General features: G+C 41.2%; 1 protein-coding gene across 1 annotated transcript in view; it reads right to left on the reverse strand.

The window, feature by feature from the left end:
* Positions 1-22,502, reverse strand: part of MYZAP (myocardial zonula adherens protein) — a 125,531-nt gene that overhangs the window by 56,053 nt on the left and 46,976 nt on the right. Inside the window, exons 6-10 of the mRNA XM_006894531.1 lie at positions 20,123-20,275; positions 14,528-14,653; positions 12,838-12,966; positions 4,429-4,508; positions 493-598 (exon numbers count right to left, since the gene is read on the reverse strand). Coding sequence (XP_006894593.1) covers positions 493-598; positions 4,429-4,508; positions 12,838-12,966; positions 14,528-14,653; positions 20,123-20,275 — 594 coding nt within the window. The remainder of the gene's footprint in view (positions 1-492; positions 599-4,428; positions 4,509-12,837; positions 12,967-14,527; positions 14,654-20,122; positions 20,276-22,502) is intronic.

Genomic DNA, 22,502 nt, shown 5'->3' on the forward strand with positions numbered 1-22,502 from the left:
GATAAAGGACGAAAGAAAAAAAATTAAAGTAAGCAGAGGGAGGTAAAAGGGAAAAAGTAGAGAAATAGACAGAAAAACAGTAAAGTATAGCTAGCAAATGAGAAAAGCCCACGTGGCAGCCAGGAGAGAGAGGTAAACAGGTTTGCATAGAAAGATCAGAGACCTGAGGTTTGCATCGATAGATCAGAGACCTGAGTTGAAATAAACTTTTCACATTTTTGCCCACTGAGCACTAAGTCTCTGTACGGGGCACGGTCCTTTAAAAGTCGGTGAACTTCTGAACTGTGCTGCACAGTTTTTGCAGCTATTATCCTTTGATCTAGAGCAGCCCTTCATTTAGAGAGGCAGTCATCAGGGAACTTAGGACCAAGGTGGCAGCGTCCTGAGCAAGTTCACCTCTGAGCCAGAGGAATGTTAACTCAGAGCTGGACCTGGGCGTAGGCCAGCAAGAACCAGTCTCAGGCCCATGATCTTTGACAAGAGTTTACTAACCTCCTCGACCATCTGCTTGACTTTCTTCTGCTGACAATGCACCATGTCATCTAGGTGTCGGATCCGCTCACGGAGGCTGGCGGATGCCTCCTCCAGCTGCTGATACCTAACACATGTGGACAAAAGAAGCGATCAAGTCCTAATTCAAAGTAGTAACATCAGCACAGAAACTCACAACTTCAGGGAAACACTGCCAAGTAGCAAGCAATGACATTAAAAAAAAAAAAAAAAAATACATTCTCCTGACTTTGGGTGCATTTCGGGTGATTAACACAGGTCTGGTAGCACAGTGGTTAAGTGCCCCCTGCTGGCCAAAAAATTCAGTGGTTCAAACCCACCAGGGGCTCTCCAGGAGAAAGCGGGGCAATCTGTTTCTATAAAGATTCACAACCTTGGAAACTCTTTGGGAGAGTTGTACTCTGTCCTACAGAGTTGCTATGATATGGATGAACTCCACCACAGGAAGTTTTGGTTTGAGTGGGCAATTAACTGCCAATCAGATACCTCATTGTAGAAGCAATACAGTTCTCTTTTCCAAGTTTTAGCTTGTCTAAGAATTGCTATCATAGGTTCCAGAAACTGAGTGTTGGTATTCTAGTTTTCTGTTTTTCTTTTAGCTTTCTGTTGTTGATGGTACCATTTACACATAAGAGAGAGACGAGAGAGACTATTCTTGTACTTATATGATATTGGAATGTCCTGTAATTAGGAGATAAGGGGGGGAAAGGGAATCTTCAATTTAACAAAAACTGAAATCAATTGATAGAGTCTTGAAAAGTCTGAGGTCAAAATTGTGCTGCACATTACTTAATTTGGATAAATGAGAAACATGCTGAGATATCTCTGCACCAAAATAAAGCAGCGTATATTGCAAAATATGTCGCACTTAAAAAAACAAAACAAAAAAAAATATGTCACACTTTTGTATCAAGTCAGCACAAATTATATTCTGTCTTTGCTTGGTTCAAAGGAGCCAAAGAAATCAGCAGACTCTAGGAGCCAACAGAGGCATGCTAACAAAAGGCCTGATGGCCCACCTCCCACCTCCCATCCCTTCTCAGCAACATGTTCAGAATGAGGAAAGACTACTGTAACTAAAATCTTTGAGTCAGAGATACAAATAAAAACAATGTGGCAGGTAGGATGCCCAGCAGATGCCTCACAATCATCTTCATAAAAAACGAAACAAAGCCAGCTGTTACTGATTTAATTCCAGCTCACGGTAACTTCATATGTCGTAGTAGAACTGTACCCCACAGGGTTTTCAAAGGTTGATTTTTCAGAAGCAGAGATAAGAAAGCCTTTCTTCCAAATTGCCTCTGCATGGACTTGACCCTCCAATAGTTTTTGTTAGAGTCAAGCATTTTGGCCATTTATTTGTGTGCCATCAAGTCAGAACGAACTCAAAGCAGACCCTCAAATGGGTTTTTTAGAGGCAGTAAATCCCAAGGGAGGAGACTGTCCATCCTTCTCCTGCTGAGCGGCTGAGGGATCCAAATCTCATGCCTTTGGGTTTGCAGCACAGCTTCTTGCCAGTAGGCCATACCACCCATGTATTCCTATCATTATCACAACCATTTGCTATAGGTAGCATTGTGTGTTTTGTCTTCCCTCTCTCCAAAAATTTATTATAAAGCCTGACTGCTAAGCCTATGGTCATACTTAATTTGAGAACAAGTTTTCTTTATTATGCTAATGAGGTGGGATTAGCATAGGTTATGTCTTAGATCAATCTTTTTTGAAATATAAAAAGATTAAATGAAAGCTAGCAAGCAAAGATTTGGTAAGATAGATAACAAGACACGTGGAAATCTCCAAGGAACCTGGAAGCAGATGCTGAAGAGACAAAGATCTCATTCCTCCAGAGTGAACAGAGAGAAAGTTAAAGGGTGAGAGGGGACACTACCATGTCTAAGGAGTAAAACAACGGGGCCTGCCAGAATTGAGAGTCCAGGGTCAACACTAAGATGGGGCTGCCTACAGCTTAGGGAGTTGATCACAGTGGGTCGAGAAGGCAGAGCTGAAGCCCAAAATCCAGAAGACACAGCCAACAGCAGAATCTAGAGGGCAGGGTCATTGCCCATGTAGTCTGAGAGGACAGAGAAATTGTTTTAAATCCTTGAGGCCTAATACAACTTATTCTGTTGGAGTGTGGACTTGCTTGGTGCCTATTATCTTTTATCTCCATCTAGTTTCACCCATTTGTAATGGAAATATCTGTTGTTCCTGTTCTATAATTATACTTTGGAAGCAGATAAGTTATATTCTAGATCTCAGAGGTTCACAAATGAAGAGGAATTTTACTGCAGGATGAGATATGCTAAAAGTTTCACCCATATTTGACTGAGATGCTTCAGAAGATAAAATTTTGGACTTGGTATTGATATAAGACTCTGGGAATGATGTGATGGGGTGAATGGGTTTTGCATGTGATAATAACATGAATTTGGGGGGACCAAAGGATAGAACTTATGGATTAAACTGCATTCCTCTCAAAATATGTGTTGCTGCTCCTAACCTCTGTGACTGTGTTTATAATTTCATTCAGTATTGGGTTGTCTTTGTTATGCTAATGATGCTGAATTCATGTAGGGTGTGTTTGTGTCAATTTCTTCTAATGTATAAAAAGATGCTCAAGGAAAGTTAGGAGAGCTCTGGTGGTAGGGAAATGCCAAAATGAAGGCACGTAGTTCGAATCGACCACCTGTTCTGCGGGAGAAAGATGTGCAATCTCCTTTCCACCTCTGAAAACCCACTGGAGGATCAGCTGTGAGCTGGTTCTGACTCAGTGGTACCTAGCAACAAAAAGAAAGGTAATCTAGCAAGCAGAAATAGGGTAAGACAGATGTCAAGCCACACGCCATCTCCACAGAACCTGGAAGCAGAAGCTGAGGAAACAAGGCCCTTCCTCCAGACCTCAGAGAAAGAAGTCTTTGCTTCGAGCTAGAGCTCGGAGTTTGGACTGAAAAATCAATACCTTTGGATTGTGGTACTGGAGCAGAATAATGAGTATTCCATGGACTGCCACACTAACAAACAAGCATCTTAGACAAAGTGCAGCCAAGGTGCTCCTTAGAGGCAAAACACTGAAACTTCATCTCACATACTTTGGTCACATTGTCAGGAGGGACCAGTCCTTGGAGAAAGATATCATGCTGGAAAGGAGGAGGTCAGAGAAAAAGAGGAAGACCCTCAACAAGATGAACTGACAGGCTGGCTGTAACAACAGGCAGGAGCATATGAGGAGGATGGTACAGACTAAGGGTCAGATCTGGCATTCATAGGGTCGCTATGTATTGAAGTTGAGGTGATGTAACACACAGTAACAACAAAAGACTCTTAAACTGTGAAAAAGAAATTTCTGTTTGCTAGAACCATCCAATTTCTGTGCTGTTTCTGTCATAGCAGCACTAAGTAACTATGATTACTTAGAAAATACAAAACCAAACAACTCATTTTATAGAGAAGCAAAGAATCTCCGAGAGATTAAGTTAATTTGTCAAATTGCTCAAATCGCTGCAACCTTGTTTACTTTTACCAGAGAGCCATGAGCAGGGTTTTACTAAGCACTGTCTAGAAACAAAGAGAAAGGTTTTAAAACTCGTTTCCAGGGTAAATGCCAGTAGTCACAGCTGAAGAGATCTCTCATTAGCAAGGTGACATTCAAAGTTATAAAGGATATTTATAGCCTGGACTTTAGCACCATGGCAGTCTCTAATGTGTCCTAGTGACTAGCCGTGGGCCATCGGTGCCTAAGAGCTCTTAAGACCTCAGTTTATATACATAGGAAGCTCTCAACTCAAAGTTTCATATGTATAATAAATCTAACAATGATTGTTGCCCAAATGAATGAAAATGGAAAAATCAAATGACCCCACAAAAACACAGCATGGCCTGCATCTAGATCTATTACAATATAAAGGACATATTCCTTACCTTTCCTTGTCAGAGTAAGATACTTCCCCTGACATTTCTGTTTCATGTTCCAGGAGCTGGAGTTGCAGTTGATGACGTTCCTAAAACAAACAGAAACTGCTGTTCGACTCAAGGGATTTCAAGTTGAGGACAAAGAATGTGCATCCAGGAATCCCATCACTATTGAGTTCCAGTCTCTTACACCCCTGGAGGTCTTACACACCCATTTAACCAAAGCCCAAATGAAGTCACATTTGTTATATATTTATAAACCTGTTCAGGAAAAAAGAGACAAATTCCCCACATACAGCCATTTATGCAAAATTTTTAAGTAAACCAGTATAAAATAAAAGTTTTATAAAAAATGAAATTCATTTGCTTTTTAAAATCTTTCATCAGCTCAGGTTCTGAAGACTTGTCAAAACTGCTTAGTCCTAAATAATGACGACCAATATTAAAAATCAATAGCTAGTGATATTACAAAATTGTTGATTATTTCCTAAACCATCCAGAAAAGATGCTCCTGAACTTTGCACTAATGGTCCCACAAAGATGTCCACATTCTAATTTCCTGAGTTGGAGACTTCATAGGTATGATTAAATAAAGCATCTGCAATGGCAAGGCATCATGGATTACCCGAGAGGATCCAAGGGTCCTCAAAAAAGGCAGAAAGAAAGTCAGAGTCTGAAACAGATATTAGAAGATACTATTCTCTGACTCCAAGGGATGGGGCCAGGAGCCAAGGGACACTACCTTTACAGACACAGACTGTCACATCTTCCTGCTATAGAATGGCTGGTGGGTTTGGCCTGCCAACTTTTTGGTTAGAAGCTGAGTATCTGACCACTGTATCACTAGGGCTCCTTCCTAGGAGGCCTCTAAACCTCAAAAGTCAATGGTATGTATTCTCTCCTAGAAGCTAAAGCAGGAAGGTAACCCATGATTTCCAGGCTTCTGACCTCCACAATCATAAGATAATACATTTGCACTGTCGTAAACCACTGAATTTATAGTAATTTGTTATAGCAGCAGTGGGAAACTACTGCATGCAGCAGTAGTAGGTGAGGCCTTTAAAATATTTTTATTATTTGATATATATGTAAATTTTACACAGTAAAGGTAGTTTCTAGATTATGAAAGTAAGTTTAACTTACATAGTTACAAACCAATCACATAAAGCCAACTATATTAAAAATTTGAGGTCTGTAAAATGGCTCATAATAACAAGCAGGTGCTACTTTACAGTGCTCATCATTGTTTTATTTTATTACTTATTAAAGATGCTTTAGCACACTGGAAGTGTGTATTTAATACACACTTTATACACAGAAAGCAGTTCAAATCCACCAGCTGCTCTGTGAGAGAAAACCAAGCAATCTCTTCCTATGAGATTTACAGCTTCTGAAAACCCATTGGAGGGTCAGCTATGAGTCACTTCTGACTCAAAGGCCCACAACAATACATGGAAAGGTACATTATGTACAATGGCAAATATTTTACTTACTTTGAATAGAAATTTTAGCTGTTTTGATTAAAGTACAAGACAGATTTAGGAACAGAGGGTACTGGTAATGTGGGAACTGCCTGCACTGTAAGTTGGGCCTTTTTTTGAGGGGATAAAATGAAACACTTCCCTTAAAATTAACTTGTACTTAAACTTGGTGCCCATCTTAAGTCAAATCACACCACAAATATGTAATAAACTTCAGTGTAATACATATTGGTAAAATGATGTTTAAATCCTGCTACTAATGGGGGGGGGGGGTGTTTATATTAGGTCCTCCCTAAGAACTTCATTCTCAGAAATTCTCCCAAGAAAACTCTTACTAATTGCAAAGATTTCAATCATTCTTTCCTCAAAATTAATGGAAGCCAATCCTTAAAAATCTAACTTCAGTAAGCAGTGATAGGGATTTCCTGGGTGGTACAGGTGGTTAACCATTAGATTACTACCTAAAAAGCAGGTAGGTCAAACTCACCCATGGCATTTCAGTAGTAGTACCTGGTGATCTTTGTTCAAGTGGTTCTGCTGATCTGGTTCCAAAAAGGTCACAGCTGTGAAAACTTGGTCAAGTAGTTCTATTCTGCACACAGGGGATCACCATATTGTTCAAAATGGCTTTCCTAGCCACTGACTTTGACTTTATCATGGGGCTGGGCAGGAATGTGTGAATAGGGTATATTAGCTTATTCACACAGCAATTGCCTAGCCTCATCATTGTTGTTGTTGTTGTTATGTGCCGTCGAGTCGCCTGTGACTCATAGCGACCCTATGTACAACAGCCCTAAACTCCGCTCTGTCCTGTGCCAATCGCACTGTCTCTGACACTCCCATCCCGATTATCCCAGTCACTGAATCAATCCACCTCACAGAGGGCCTTCCTCTCCTGCGCCGTCCCTCCACCCTCCCAAGCATGATGTCCCTCTCCAAGGACCGGTCTCTCCTCACTACATGTCCAAAGTAAGTTAGACGGAGCCTCAGAATCCTTGCCTCCAAGGAGCCACCCGGTTTAACCCTCTCCAGGACAAATCTATTTGTTTTCCTAGCAGTCCATGGTATTCTCAGTACTCTTCTCCAGCACCACAGCTCAAAGGCATCAGTTCTCCTTCTATCCTCCTTGGTCATTGTCCAACTCTCTGATGCATAACAGGTGATTGTGAAGACCATGGCCTGTATCAGATGCACCTTAGTCTCCAGAGAGACACCACTGCTCTTCAGCACTTGGGAGAGGACCCTAACAGCAGACTTTCCCATGGCAATGCGCCTTTTAATTTCCTGGCTGCTGGTGCCAAGACCGTTGACTATGGAGCCAAGCAAACTAAAGCTGTCCTCAATCTCAATCTCTTCACCATCCATCCTGATGCTGCCGATTGGTTCAGTGGTGAGAATCTTTGTCTTCTTGACATTGAGCCTCAATCCATATTGCAGGCTGCAGTCCTTGACACTCTGCAGCAGGTGCTTCAGTTCCTCCTCAGTTTCAGCAAGCAAGGTTGTGTCATCCGCATAACGCAGATTGTTGATAAATCGTCCACCAATCCTGACCCCACATTTCTCCTCATAGAGCCCAGCCTCCCGGATAATCTGTTCTGCATATAGGTTGAAGAGGTATGGAGATAGGATGCATCCCTGGCATACGCCCTTCCCAGTTTTGAACAATGCAGTGTTCCCTTGCTCTGTTCTGATGACTGCCTCCTGGTCCAAGTATAAGTTTCGTATTAGAACGATCAAGTGTTCTGGGATTCCCATTCTTCTCAGAGTCAGCCACAGTTTGTTATGATCTACACAGTCAAATGCCTTTGCATAGTCAATGAAGCACAGATAGACATTCCTCTGGTATTCCCTGCTTTCAGCCAAGATCCATCTAACATCAGCTACAATATCTCTAGTACCACGACCCCTTCTGAAACCAGCCTGGACTTCTGGTAGTTCTCTGTTGATGTGCTGTTCCAGTCGTTTTTGGATAATTTTCAGTAAAATCTTGCTTGCATGTGAAATCAGTGAAATTGTTCTGTAGTTTCCACATAGATTTTGGGAATCTCACCACCAGCAAAGAAGAAGCAGAGAATGCAGAGTGTGCATCCTTTGTGGCCAAAATTCCTGTACTGCTCAGATTGGTGCTTACAGGAGCAGCAGCAGAAGTGGCATCAGAGAACTAGAGACTCAACATGAAACAGAGCTGACCTTGGGATTGCTCCCCCACAGGACCAAAGCTAAGATCCTGTGCCCAAGTTTACTAGAGGACTGGGAGGAGAGCCACATTTGGCAGAACTAAGAGCTTTGGAACACCAGCCCAAAGCCATGAGGTTAAAGGTTGAGCTGCCTCGGGGCACATTTCAGAAGCAGCCTTGACTGAGTGATTGTATCCTGCTAATAACCAGAATTATAGTCTTTTGTCTTCCCTAATCATAAGCATGGTTCTGGTTCATTGGCATGCACTCTATGAGCTATTGTAATGGATTTTGGACCCAGTAGAGCAGTAAGATTGTGTTAGGATGAGTAGGAATGGGTGCAGGAGTGTGGGCGACATGTCTGACTTCATGGGAATTGGTTTTGTGTTGTAGTTGTTGTTTTAATGGAGACAGTCCCCCCATTGTGGAGATGGTAAAGGTCAGATATGGTCATCCCCACCATCCCTTGATCTTTTTTCAAAGTAGTTCTAGTCAGCACACATTGGGTCACCTTAAGCTGGAATTAATTTGAGGACAAATAACTACCAGGTGGTAGTAAGCCAATTATTCCTTATTGTGGAGTTGAATTAACTCATCATTGATTACTAAAGGAGTAAGTAGAGCTGTCCTATAGGGTTTCCAAGGCTATAAAATAAATGGAGGCAAACTGCTTCCTCTTTCTCCCATGGAGCAGCAAGTGGGCTTGAATCACTGATTTTTGTTTGTAACTGAGTACCTGAATCACTGCTGAAAGGCAACCTGGAAGCTGGGCAACATTCCACGCTAATGCATCTTTTGGGAGACATTCCAATCAGCCTGGTGTAAGTGGCTACAGCCAATCAGAAGAAAGCATGACCACCAGCCACATCCTACCTAACGTCCGCTATGACACAACCCACCTAAGGGTCCTGAGTAGCTCCATACACGGGAACGGGCAGGGTGCATCCAATCAGCATCCTCCACAGGAAGTTGACCAATGAATAGATCAACCTACTTCAAACATATCACCACCACCCTCTTACCCCCTGCATATAAAACCTTTGTGTAGCTTCCCCACTTGGGGACTGTCCATCCCCATACTGCCTTCCTCCAGCCTGGGGCTGCAGAACTTCGCCCAAGAGCTGATAACTTCATCTGATTCTCCGAAGCCTTTTTACCTCAAAACTGTATCTTCAGCAAAAGGAGTAGGGGAGCAGTCCATCCTGACCAACTAAAAACCTCACTGCCATCAAGCCAGTTCTAAATCACAATGATCTTGCATCAGGTTTCTGGGGCTTGGGTTTCAAGTGTATCTCACTTTGGATTATGCCACCAGAGCTCACTCAATCCTGACCAAGTGACATACATTATCACTGATATGTTAAGAATAATAAAAGACCGACTTTCAGTGGGGGTTTAGTCATTGATTTTCAATTCTTTGCACCACGTACATGCTCTTATTGCCTGACTTGAGCAGTTTAGTTGTTGATCAAGTTAAAACTGACTCACAGCTGACTCACCCTTGCCCCTCCTGTAGGTTTTCAGAGGCTATAAATGAAATGGGAAGAAACTGCCCATCTTTCTCCTATGGAGTAGCTAGTAGATTTGAACCATGTACGTTTGAGTTAACAGCACAACTCCTTACCCACTAGGCCACCAGAGCTCCTTGGAAGTTTAATTAGCACTTAGCTAACAGTGGAAAGCCTTTCACAAATAAGGTCCCCTCTGCCTCCTAAAAAAATTATTATAAAGTCGTAAAAGGACTAACTTGAAGCACACTTATAAAAAGGGATTTTTTTTTCATTGAAGTGGAACAAATCTTAGAGGAGTATATAGTATAGTAATTTTTTACATTTGGATATACTTGTGAAACCACTACCCAGTATCAATCAAGGTGTAAAAAGCTATCTGTTCCCAAAAGGGTCCCTAGTAGCATACTCACTTTCAAAGGTTTTTACTGATCAGAAACAAGGTGTTCTGAATACAATGCTCAATGAGAGAAATAGTAATTGGAGCATGTGACAGAGAAGCCATTCAAAAGCAAGTTTGTCCTTGAGCAAGCAATCAATATCCAAAATTAAATAAGAGCAGGATCTTCACAAAAACATGGTTCCCACCAGTATGTGAACGTAATAATATTCGCATACTGTGTGAAGGAGATTTGGCAAAACTCTTGCTCTCAAAGGCTTACTCCTGAAGGAGAAAGGACGGAAAACTGACATAGTCAATGAGAGCGAGCTAAAGAAAGTGCTTTTCTAGCCAAAATAGAAAAACAGATTCAGAGACAAGAAAATAACTTTTCAATCACAGTGATCAAGTCGAAACTGCACTTAGGAAATGCTGGCTGGTAGTCCTAGACTTACAATCACCCTGCCTCCTACCCATTTGCATCTTTCAATCTCCAAATGTTTTCCATTTTAGAGCTTTAGAATCCCAAGGAGGCAAAGAGGATAAGCTACAAAACATGTCTGGTTAAAGAAAACCCATTCTGGATGGCAGACAAACAGCAAGCCTGTAACAAAAGAATGAAAATCAGAATCACAAATTGGAAGTACTTACTATGGAGTCTCTGGTGGTGCAGCGAATGCACTCAGCTGCTAACCAAAATGCTGGCGGTTCAAATCCACCAGGAAGTGCCTCAGAAGACAGAAACCCATCAGCCAATAATATCTCTATGAAGGGCAGTTCTACTCTGAATAGGAGGTCAGCTCTACAAAACTGGGATTTTCTGTTTTGTTTTCATTATGCTTTGCACGAAATTTTCACATTCATTCTCCTCAGAAAGCCCAAGGGTAAGATTTATTCTTATCATTGTTTTACAAAATAGGAAACTGAGTTTGGAAAAGTCAAGCAGTTGCCCACAATGAGAAAGAGGGGCAAGAGTCAACCATACATTCGTATGATTCTAATACGTGTTTCCTCGACCTCCACTGTTAGTATTTCTTTATAATAAGTCTTCCCTGCCTGAACCACCTTCACACTGCTTCTCACCTTGCTTCCTGATGCTTCAGGAAAACCCAGCACCATGCAAAGACCTAGGCTTTAAACAGCTGCTTGGAATGTTATAGGAGAATCGTACGTGGGAGACTCCTTCTCATTTCTTAGGAAGTGCCCTTGTCCAATTGTCACCACCACTGTATCCAATCAATACTGACTTTAGTCCTAAATAAGTCAGCTATCCTCTTTTCAATAAAAGATGCCATTTGATTTTTCCAGGGGGTAGAGGTGAGACAGTAACAGTCCTATTTTGTTCAAGTCCTACTGAATACAAATATTAGTAAAAACAGAATCCCCTAAGCTCCAGAGGATTGGAAAAATGCAGTGTCATTCTGGTTGCATGCTGCCTGGTCAGGGGGCTGTAGAGAGATTACTGCTAGAAACACTGAGGAGTAAAGAAATCAGCCAGCAGTGCAGATGTTAAGCTTGCTGACACTGCCATACGCCTTCCTTCTCCCACCACACTGGGGAGTCACAGCTTGAAGAGTAGAGTCTCACAGCACTAGTAATGCCATGGTCCCAGCAGGTCCCATTATTCTACAGACTCATTCAGCTGGAGTCACTTTTCATAAAATACCCACAGCTTTGGCTCTAAGCCTCTATCTCGTGCCCCAGAAGTCTGCTGGCATCTACTAAAGGTCACTTACGCTTTCCTCCCTCCATCCTACTCCTTTTCTTCTTTCTCTTTTCCTCTTTTCCCTTTTTCCTACTTCTTCAGCTCTACCTTCTTCCCTTTCTCTTCACCAACCTCATTAAATGCTATTCTTGCCCATCAGTCTGCTTATCAACCCTACAAAGAAATGTGGAGCCTCCCATTCCTCTGAGCCCCTCTTATGTCAAAGAAAAGCCATACACCTCCCCACACTTTCTGCCCAGAAACAAGGTTGGATGTTAACATGTTAGATGAAAAAGGCCGGATTACCCAACAGCAAACCAAGTTCACGCTCAGGGAACAGGAAAGCAATTCTGTTAAAATAGTAGTTTTTGCAAAGAACTTCAAATGTAATGTTCCTAAAACATCAAAATAGCTAGGAATGTGCCTTTGCTAGATTTCTTTCTATTTTACACATACAACCATACGTGGTTTTACTGCACTTTTCTTTAGTGAGTCTCACAGATATGGTGTTTTCCACAAAGTGGAGATTTGTGTCAACTGTGCAGCAAGTAAGTCCATGGGCAAAATTTTTCTGACACCTTGTATTCATTGACTGTCTTTGTGTCACATTTTTGGCAACTCTCAAAATATTTCACACTTTTTCATAATAACAGACGATGTAATTATTGTTCAGTGCCGTTGAATCAAGTATGACTCATCGTGACCCTGTGAACAACAGATGGGAACCCTGTCCATTCTGTGCCACCCTCATGGTCTCCGATACCCTCAAGTCTATTGCTGCAGTCACTGTCATCTGGTTGAGGCTATTCCTCTCTTTTGTTGTCCCTCCACCTTCCCAAGCATGATATCCCTCTCTAAGGATAACCTCTCCTAGTAACACATCAATATGGTATAAACTTAACCTTCATAAATATTTGGAAACCAAAAAAATTCTTATTACTTGCTTTATTGTGATAGTCACTTTATTGCAGTGGTGTGTAACTGAACCCACAATCTGAGACCATGTTTGTGTGTATGTATGCATATGTGCATTTTTCTTTTTAATCACAAATTTGAAGGATAAGGGAGAACAGTGTTGAGAATTTCCATGTCTTCAGATAGGCCTGCAAGGGGTGCGGGGGAGAGGGTATCTGAATAAACAGAAACAGGGCCAAGGACGGTCCTTTACCTTTTCCATACGCTCAATCAGCCTGTCCAGCTCCCCAATTCTCTGGTCTTTCTCCTCTAGGCTGATCTCTGCCGTCCGCATCTTTTTATTGGCCTCTTCAATCGCTTTTAGAAAGCTATTGGTTTCTTCCTACAAAAGAAATACTCTCCTTAACATAGATAGTGTGTAAGCTGCTGATTAGGGTCCCACCAATTCTAGCCTTGCTCAAACATAATTGCAAAATTATGACTTTGAGTCCTAGGAATGTATCAAAGCATGAACTCAACATCCATGATTCTGGTTCTCATCTGTCAATAACGACACACTCTTGCTTTTTAATGGATCTGGTTATTTCCTCCCCCTTCAGCCTTGAGTTCTTATGTCTAAACGGTATAAAAACTGCCTGCAAATGTTACTTAGCCCTTAACTAAACACTTAGAGTACCACTGTATTTTCCAATATATAAAGTGTTAGGACTAGATATACAGTTCATCTTATAATTCACAGATCTTGCTTTCATATTGTAGTGTATCAACTCACCATTAAGAAGAAACCCCACTCAATCCTTCAATGCATTTATTAGGCTTGTAAGGATTATAAGACAAGGAGTCCCTATTTTCTAAAAATTTCTGATCTCCCAGACAAGCCAAAATGTGAAATACACTTCTAACTCTGATAACTGGTATAATAAAATTCTGTAGCACAAACAGAGAGAATGAGTGTTCCAAGGAAACCCACTTTTTTTTTAAAATAGTGATTTCAGTGGAAGGACAGATTTGTGAGAACTTTCGTAGCTGTGTGAATGAGCAAGGTCTCATTAGGTGCTATAAAGTCAGATCTGATTCAAAGCAACCCTACGTATGTTGTTGTTATGTACCATCAAGTCAGAACTAACCCATAGCTGACCCTCCAGCGGGTTTTCAGAGGCTGTTTAATCACATGGAAGGAGGCTGCCCATCCATCTCCCATAGAGCTGCTGGTGGATTTGAACCACATGTCTTCGGGATTGCAACATCAAATATTGTGAGGTCCTATGGCCCCTCACAATGGTAGAGACGTTTGAGCCCATTGTTGCAGGTATCATGTCAATCGTCTTAGGGAGAAGGTAGCATTTTGGGGAGCTTTAAAAAGCCCGAAGTTGGATCAAAGGTATGAAAAGAAACAATTCCCGGTAGAGAGGAGGGGCCGGAATGAGAAAGGGCATGGCTACAGGAAGGCCTAGGATCCGTCGTAAAGCTGAATGGTGAATGAATGGTCCAAAGTGGCTAGAGAAAAGAGTGTATTTAGAGAGACAGATTGAGAATTGTCTTAAGTTGGAAAGAAAATTAATAAAGTTAGAAATGAAGAAGAGAGGGAAGAGAATGAGCAAATAAATTCCTTTTCCTCCTCCATGTGAGAGTCCACTAACACATTCTAAAAAGAAACCCAACTATTTCACCAACAATAAGAGGAGTTACTTTGTGGTACAAGCCATTAGCATGCTCGCTTGTTAACAAACAACAACACAAGGTTTGAGTGTACCCAGAGATGGATTACAAGAAAGGTCTTGTGATCTACTTCCCAAAAATCAGCCACTGAAAGCCCTGTGAGACACTGTTCTACCCTGACACACATCAGGTTACCAAGAGTTAGAACTGACTAAGTGGCAAATGGGTGTCAATAATAATGAACGGAAACAGCCTGACTCTGTCTGCATCTGCGCCATACAGACCAGAAGAGCCTCCTTCTCGGCGCTGTGCCTCTGCTGCTCCTCATGCAGCTTTTCTTCATACTGGCTGTACAGCTTCCTGGTCATCTCTCTCATCACCTCGGCATTGGCTTCTTGGGACGATTCCACCTAAAAAGAAAAGCACTTCAGCTTTTTTTTTTCAGGTCCCAGGGGATTCAGAAGTCTTCATTCTGTATGTATCATACATGGACACACAGAGGCACTATAGCAAAAACACAGAACCGAATACAATTAAGGAGCAGGAATGATGGGAGAAGACAAGGGGGCAGGAGAGACAAACAGATGCACAATAAATTAAAAGTGGCACTTTATATTCATTTATTTGGCACTATCACAACAAAGATGTTATATATGAGTGACTTTTTTCTCCTTCAACAAATACTCTGCAAGGAAAAAAAAAGATGAATATATAGATTAAAAGTGACTTACTAAACATATTAATGGTAGTGGTATAATTCAGAAAATTATAGTAATAAAGATGGTACAACATCAAGAAGGGAGCTACAGGGGCTTAGGGTAAGAAACTACACTACCAACATCAAGGTATGTGGTTCGAGTCTACCAGCTGCTCCATGGGAGCAAGACGGGCAATCAATTCCCATGTGATTGACAGCCCCTGAAAACCCACTGGAGGGTCAGTTAAGGGTTGGTTCCAGTGCTATGATACACCACACCACAACATAAAGAATGCAATAAATGTCACAATTACATATGTAGAAATTGTTGAATTGGCAAATGGTTTAGTGTCTCTATTTTAAACACAGTAAAAAAGTTCTTTAAAAACAGCAATAAATTAATATATAAACAATTTTTTACTTAATGAGTAACAATAAGACAACTAGACTAATTTAAGCATTGTATTTTTATGCTAGCATAAATTCCTAATGATGTGAGATTTTTATCTTTTAGAAATGTGTGCTGAAACATGGATGAAAGCCTTCAGAATAACCAGCAAGAGAGTAGTGGGAAGTAGATGAGGATGTAGCTGAACCAATATTGATCCTGAATTGTGAATGTTGGAGCTGAGTGATGAGTACATGGAGGGTCACTGCATTATTCTCTCTAATTTTGTCAATACTGAGAATTTTCTCTATACTTTGTGAATACTTAGAACTTTTGTTATCTATTAATCAACATAGAAAGTGCAACGTTGGACTAGTGGATGGAATATTATGCTATCAAGCCCAAGGTGGATGATTTTAATCTGCGGCCCTCAGGCCTGGTTGAAATTGGTTTTTTGTGAAACATTCTTCTAGGTCGTGCATTGGTCTGTGCATTGCTGTACAGAGGTAACTCGTGGTTGCTGTGATGCTAAACACAGTGACACTGATGTGCCAAACGTGATAATGGTTACCCATGGTGGATAGTGTTTGGTGGAGCTTCCCGATTAAAATAAGCTTGGAAGCAGGAGTGGCATCCACTTCTGAAATGGCTTGCCTCCAGAAACTCTATGAACAGTGCTCAGGTCTCTGTACATAGGGTCACTATGAGTCATCTTCAACTCTACAGCACCTAATAACAACAACAACATTAAGGCAAATAAGTGAAGCAGGTTAGATTGTGACTCTGTCTATAAACGTAGTACACAATCACACTACAAGAAACATTCTGCTATGAAAGGTTGTTAGTAGAGGAGAGCTAAAGGTGGCTGCCCCACTTGGCAGGAGGGCTTGTCCCTCAGTGAGGAGAGAAGGAGACTTAAGAGACGTTTGGCAGGGAAGGACATCAAAGTCTTAATAAAATTTAATCTGGAAACAACCCAAATATTCACCAATAAGAAACCATATAAATAAATTCTAGCACATCTACACAACTATAACAATATAGCTACTAACAAGAACTTATTGATAGATTGTTATCTAAGATCTAAAAGTGGAAAAAAAGGAAGAAAAAAAAATTCCTCTGTTTACCCAGCAGGGATCTGGAAAGACAGGGCGGTGGACATACTTTGATGTTGATTAATTTTATAAAATATAATAAACGGGAGTGATTGTATGAAACACAATATGAATTAAAGAGTGTGAAAACAAGGTATACAAACTTTGTCAGCAAACCAGTATAAAATAAAAATATATTTTTAAAAAATCTGTTTAATATTATGTGTCTATTAAAAAGATAAATATATACAAAACAGTAAGTAGATGCATTTACTTTGCATACAGGCTGTCTTTTTTCTCCTGTGTACATGTACTACTTAAAAAAAAAAAGAATATTTTAAAAAACCAAAAACTAACCCAAAGAGACTTTTGAAAAGAAGTTCTCTATGAGTTGCACTGGCCAAGCCAATACGCACTTAAGGTTCCAGTTAAATTCAAATACGAAATCGAGACTCATCCTCGCCGTATCTTTGTGCATTTTCACTCTTGAGTGTGAAATGTTGCAATGCAGTTTGGGGAACACGATGTTAGGGGCTCTGGCTTGAGCAGGCCCAGCTTTGGGCCAGACCAGCAGAAGTGGACATGAGCATGGGCTGGTGACAGTTGATGTCTTCCTTCTGCCCAGGCCATTTGCTCACACATGGAACATTTGTGTTGTGAGGCTGATGGTTTATTTCTTTTGTTCGTTTCTTCCAGGTCTGTGCTCATTCGAGCCTGTGGAGTTGACTGGGCAAGCAATCTCTGGAGTGAGGTATTCTTCACCATCAATGGGTTACATAAAGTTCACTTCAAGGACTTAACAGAAAGTCTCTGCAGATGCCCTCTAAATGTCCCTTCTCAGCAGCGGGCAAGAAGCCACAAACAGAAAATCTTAACCAGAGATATCTCCAATTATCCAAGAAAGCCTCATTGTTCCCGTACTCCACTTCTTCAGCAGATATATATCTCTAGAATGGACTCAGCCCCTAAAGTCTTTTTTTTTTCTCTACAGCTTGGTCATGGGAAATACCCCGAGAACTCTATAACTGATTGTGTTTTATTTAGAGGCAGGGGAATAATATTTAGGAAAGATTAAGAAAAACCCTTTAATCCTATTGTTCAGGATGAAAACAAGCATTAGCGTCTAAAACAGGCAACTGCAGTGAGACTTGGGCTATATGGGAGCAGCCAGACTCCTAAACTGCCTAAGAATGTTCCCAGACGATGATGCCACACTAACCCTGAAATAGATAGGCCTGCACAAGCAGACACATACAGAAGACATGTAATAAATATTTATGGAGAGAATGGATAAAGCTCCTAAACTCAAGGAAAGACAAAAACAGTGATTTCTGACTTACCTGATAACCACCTCCCTCCTCTTTTATTGAAACGAGAGCTGAGAAGAGCAGATCTACTCTCTCTCTCTGGTCTCTCTTCCCAGGGTGACTGTGTTTGTACCAGTGGATTTTGTACGGCAGGCTGTTGTTGTTGTGTGCCATGGAGTTGGAACCGACTCATAGCTGACCCTCCAACAAGTTTTCAGAGGCAGTATGCATCTCCATGAGGGTCATGTATGGAACCTTTGGTTGTTTAGGGTGTGGGGGAGGTTCCCGTCCACAAGTGGTTAAACAAAGGTTAATTGATGTTAGGATGAATATTCTTTAAAGTGGTACAGCAATGGCCTATCTATTTATTGTTCTGAAGTAATTTGGAGTCGTGATGCTGAACACTGTGCCATAGGTGTGTCAAACACCATAATGGTTACCCATCATGGGCAGTGTTTATGAAGCTCCCAGATTAATTCAGGTTTGGAAGCAGGAGAGTCACCCACTCCCTAAACCATATGACTTTGGAAAGTCTATGAAGATAGAGAAACTATTATAGTTATAGAACAGGGTTCAGGTCTTTTTTTCATAGAGTCACTGTGAGTCATACTAAACTCAACCACAGATAACAACAAGAACAGATGAAAGGGAGGCTTGGGGAAGCAGTTATGCTCTGAAAGGTGGGCTCTTTTATTTTGGTTGAGGGTCATGCGGAATGTTTAGTTGTTTTTTATTTAAGCCTCTTGATTAGAGTCAACACCACCTCCTGGAGGACCTTCGTATTTAAAAGTCAGTTAGGTACTCAGGCCTAGTGTAATTTTAGTTTAGAGGAACATTCTTCTCAGTGGTGCAGCACTGATCTGTCAATTTGCTGTACTAAGGTAACCTGGAGTGGCTATGATGCGGAACTCTGTGCCACTGGGGTGTCAAATGCCACTGTGGTCATCCATGGTAGACAGTGTTTGGTGAGGCTCCCAGATTAAGACATGTTTAGAAGCAGGAGTGGCATTTACTTACTTCCTAAATAATATGCCTCTGGAAACTCTATGAACTTTGAGAAACAATGATAGTCACAGAAAGATTTCAGGTCTTTTGTTCTTAGGGTTGCTATGAGTCGTGCTCGACTTGTAGGCAATCAACACAACAACATGTCACAGGGGAGGAGACTGCCCATTTTTCTCCCATGGAGCATGGTGGATTCAAACTGCACATCTTTGGATTGGCAGTACAACTCCTCTCCTCACTACTAGGCCACGAGGGCATATTGTAGTTATTTGTTGTTGTGTACCATCGAGTCAGAACTAACCCACAGCTCACCCTCCAGCAGGTTTTCAGAGGCACTCATAACATGAAAGGAGACTGCTCATCCATCTGAATGCCTTCAGGATTGCAGTACAGTTTCTTACCACTAGGCCAAATACTGAAGAGGGATCAAATACGGAAGCCGGGTGATGAAGAGTGGCAGCCCCCTTCCCTCCACTACCCACCCTGGAAGCTGTCCATAGATAGGAGGATGATATAATCTCAGCTCGTTTCTCCAATAAAAGTATTAATAGCACCATTTTTCCCTCTCACATTCCAGTTTAAACAATAAATTATACAAAAACATTACACATAAAGTACCCTCATCCTGGAGGCTAACTTAAGGCTGTAATAAACCCAATTTGAAAGCCACAAATTCAGAAAAGAAATTAACTAGTTCAAGAAATAATTTGTTGAACACTTTCTAAGAGTCAATCATGACTATGCTCCTGCTACTGGTCAGAAAATATATTCATGTTTCCAATTTGGAAGGAGCATTCACATGCCAGGGCACTAGATAAAGAACAGGCCAGCATGGAGGGTAAGAGATGCCCAGAATCCTTACCACTTGGCACTTGTCTTCCTGAGAAGAGGCCAGTGCCCACATACCAGCAAACCGTGTGCCCATTGTTCTTCATTGTCACTTCAGCTGGGGAAACGAGCTGGGATTTATGGTCCTCCTCCAGGTAGTTGGGACCTCAGAGGAAACCTAAACAGCTAAGGGGCAGATCACTAAAGCATCTAAAGCCATAGACCCATGAGGTTTCAACTGCTTTCTCAATAAGCTAACAGCACTGCTCCAATGACTGTATGAACAGCCTATATAGCAGCTCTAGGTCAAGGAAGAACACTGAAAGAGGTCTGAATGGGCACCCACAGTCTGGACTGACAACAGTAATCACAGTAACTTCTTCAATGTCTTCAAGCCAAGTCCTGCAAGGTTGGCCACATACACAAAAAAAGGTATGAGAATTCAAAGAAGATGAAAATGGAGAAAGGGAAACAGGAGAGTAGAAGCGGGGATTGGGGGGAGTGGGCAGTGTGGGGAAGAAGAGGGAGGCTAAAGGGAAATCTGGACTCATGGACTTTACCTTCATTTTCAGCAGCTGGTTTTCCACTTGCGTGATCTCCAGCTGCCTCTGCTTCTCCCTCAGCTTGTCCATGGAGGCTTCGTATGTCTTCTGCAGATTTCTGATTTGATCCTTAATGTTGCTGTTTTCCAGAGTAACATCAACAAGTGTTTTCTGTTGGAATAAAAGTAGAACAGAACCAAATGATGTAGGAAAATATGGCAAGAGTCATGGTGCAAGGAGCACTCTTTGTCATTTGTCATTGAGGTGTCTGTCAGATCACAGCCACTGCCTACCTGAGACCCCAGTGCTGTAGGAACTGAAGGCCTCCCACACTGTGCAAGGGGCCTGTCACACTGCAGTGAGGTGGCCCAGCAAGCCTTTCCCCACAACTATGGCCAACACTGCTTGCTGCCACTTAGGACTGGAGAAAATGGATTAAAGTGGGACCTTCCCAAGGAAAAGTATTCATAATACGTCACTTCACTTGGACAAAAAAAGAGTTCATAACAATTCCACTTAGGGGGTAAAAAGGTGTAAGCATATGTTCAAGTATGTATTTATACTTGGGCAGGGTAAACACTAGGAGAAAATATACCAAAATCCAAATAATGCTTAAAACCAGAAAAATTCATTTTGTAGAATGAAGGTAGCCCCCTTTTTTCTTAGAGGCCTGTAACTTCTATGTCTATAGGCTATTTAGCAGATAGGCTCAATGTGGCTGAAGTTATTCCAATACCTGCAGGCAGAGGAGGACAGAAAAAAGCACCCAAGAGGAGCACTTATGACTTAGACAAGTCCTGGCAAAAGCCTGTTGATTATTGCTGAACACCACCCGCTAGAACAAAAATGTTTACATTTATATTAAAGCTGCTTGCTGCTTCAGTTTCTACTTGACTGACTCTCTTTACAGAGAAACAACTCTCAGATACCCCATAATTCCCACTCCTAGACATTGGGTAACAGGTACCATCGCTGCAAGTCTACAACTTTAAATTAGAAGATTCCGAAATCCTAATGTTGGACACATTTTCTTTGTCCTCTCTGTGAATAACCAGTCTCTGAAGCTTCCCCAGCTTCTTAGCCTCCACTCTGGACTCACCAACTTCTCATTCCTAAACCTACTTGAATCAGAAGATAGAATTCTGAATGATAATAACTAAAGAGTTTGTTGTTGCTGTTAAATGCCATCAAGTCAGGTATGACTTATAGCAACCCTAGGAACAAAAGATCTGAACCTTGTTCTATAACTATCACTGTTTTTCTAAAGTTCATAGAATTTCTAAAGGCCTGCTATTAAATAAGTGGAAGCCAATCATGCTTCCAAGCCTGTCTTAATCTGGAAGCTCTACCAAATCTTGTCTACTACCATGGGTAATCAATATGGCATTTGACACACCACAGGCACAACCCAAATTATCTTAGTACAGCAAACTGACAAAACAAGTGCTATACCACTTAGAACAAAGAGCCCAAGGGCCTAACTGACTTTTAAACACAAAGGCCTACCCACCAGGTCCTGGTTGACTTAAACAAGAGACTTCCAGCTTCCAGCCCATAGCTGACTGTTAGACTAATACTTTACAATAATATTTTAAAAAGAAAATATTTTAATCTTTTAAAAAATTTGTTTTATAAGGAACTTGCAAAACAAATCCACTGACAGTCTTTCCTAAAAGAGTTTTTAGTTATCAGACAAATATTACCCTTAGCTCTGCTTGTATAAACCCTTCTATGCACCCAAATAATTTCATTGGAATTTTTGTATTGCCAAGTTTCTAACCCAAACCAAAACTTGATCTGAAGCCACTTAGAAACATAGAATTACTAACCATTTTCCCTTCAAGAGGCTTTAGTACCACCTACCCAAAACACTCTCACTCCAAGCCCCATCAGCTCTACATACATATTTTCTCTTTAAGAACATACAATCTAGACCAAGAGAACAAGCTTCTTTTAGTTTGGACTTGGCCACTAGTTGGACACCTTAGTTGAAGTCATTTCTCTTTCTTGACTTCAGTCTCTCTATCGATAAAATGAAAGCACTAAGATTACTCATCTCAATAGTTCTCTCTAGTTCAGGCTTCCTGTAACTTCATACCAAGGGCCTGGTCTCACTAATAGCAATGAAAGTGAGGTGGAATGGAATTGGGACACTGCATAAGTAAGAAGGAAACTACCTTCAGACTCCTTTGAGTTTTCAAGCTATGCGATGGTGCCTTTTAAAAAAGTTTGATCTTTTAGTCAAAAAAAGGTTTTTTGGCAGCCTGAGAATAAGAAACTGGAGCAGTAACTAGCAGTTTGCTGAGGCATATGGGTTAAGAGCTGACCTTGTCTGAAAGCAGATGAAAATTGGTTAACCAACTTTTTTTCTTCTTTTCATCTTAACCATAGTTGGGTT

This window comes from Elephantulus edwardii, unplaced genomic scaffold, assembly GCF_000299155.1.
Source record: "Elephantulus edwardii isolate Elephantulus edwardi_28Jun2011 unplaced genomic scaffold, EleEdw1.0 scaffold00145, whole genome shotgun sequence".
Lineage (NCBI taxonomy): Eukaryota > Metazoa > Chordata > Mammalia > Macroscelidea > Macroscelididae > Elephantulus > Elephantulus edwardii.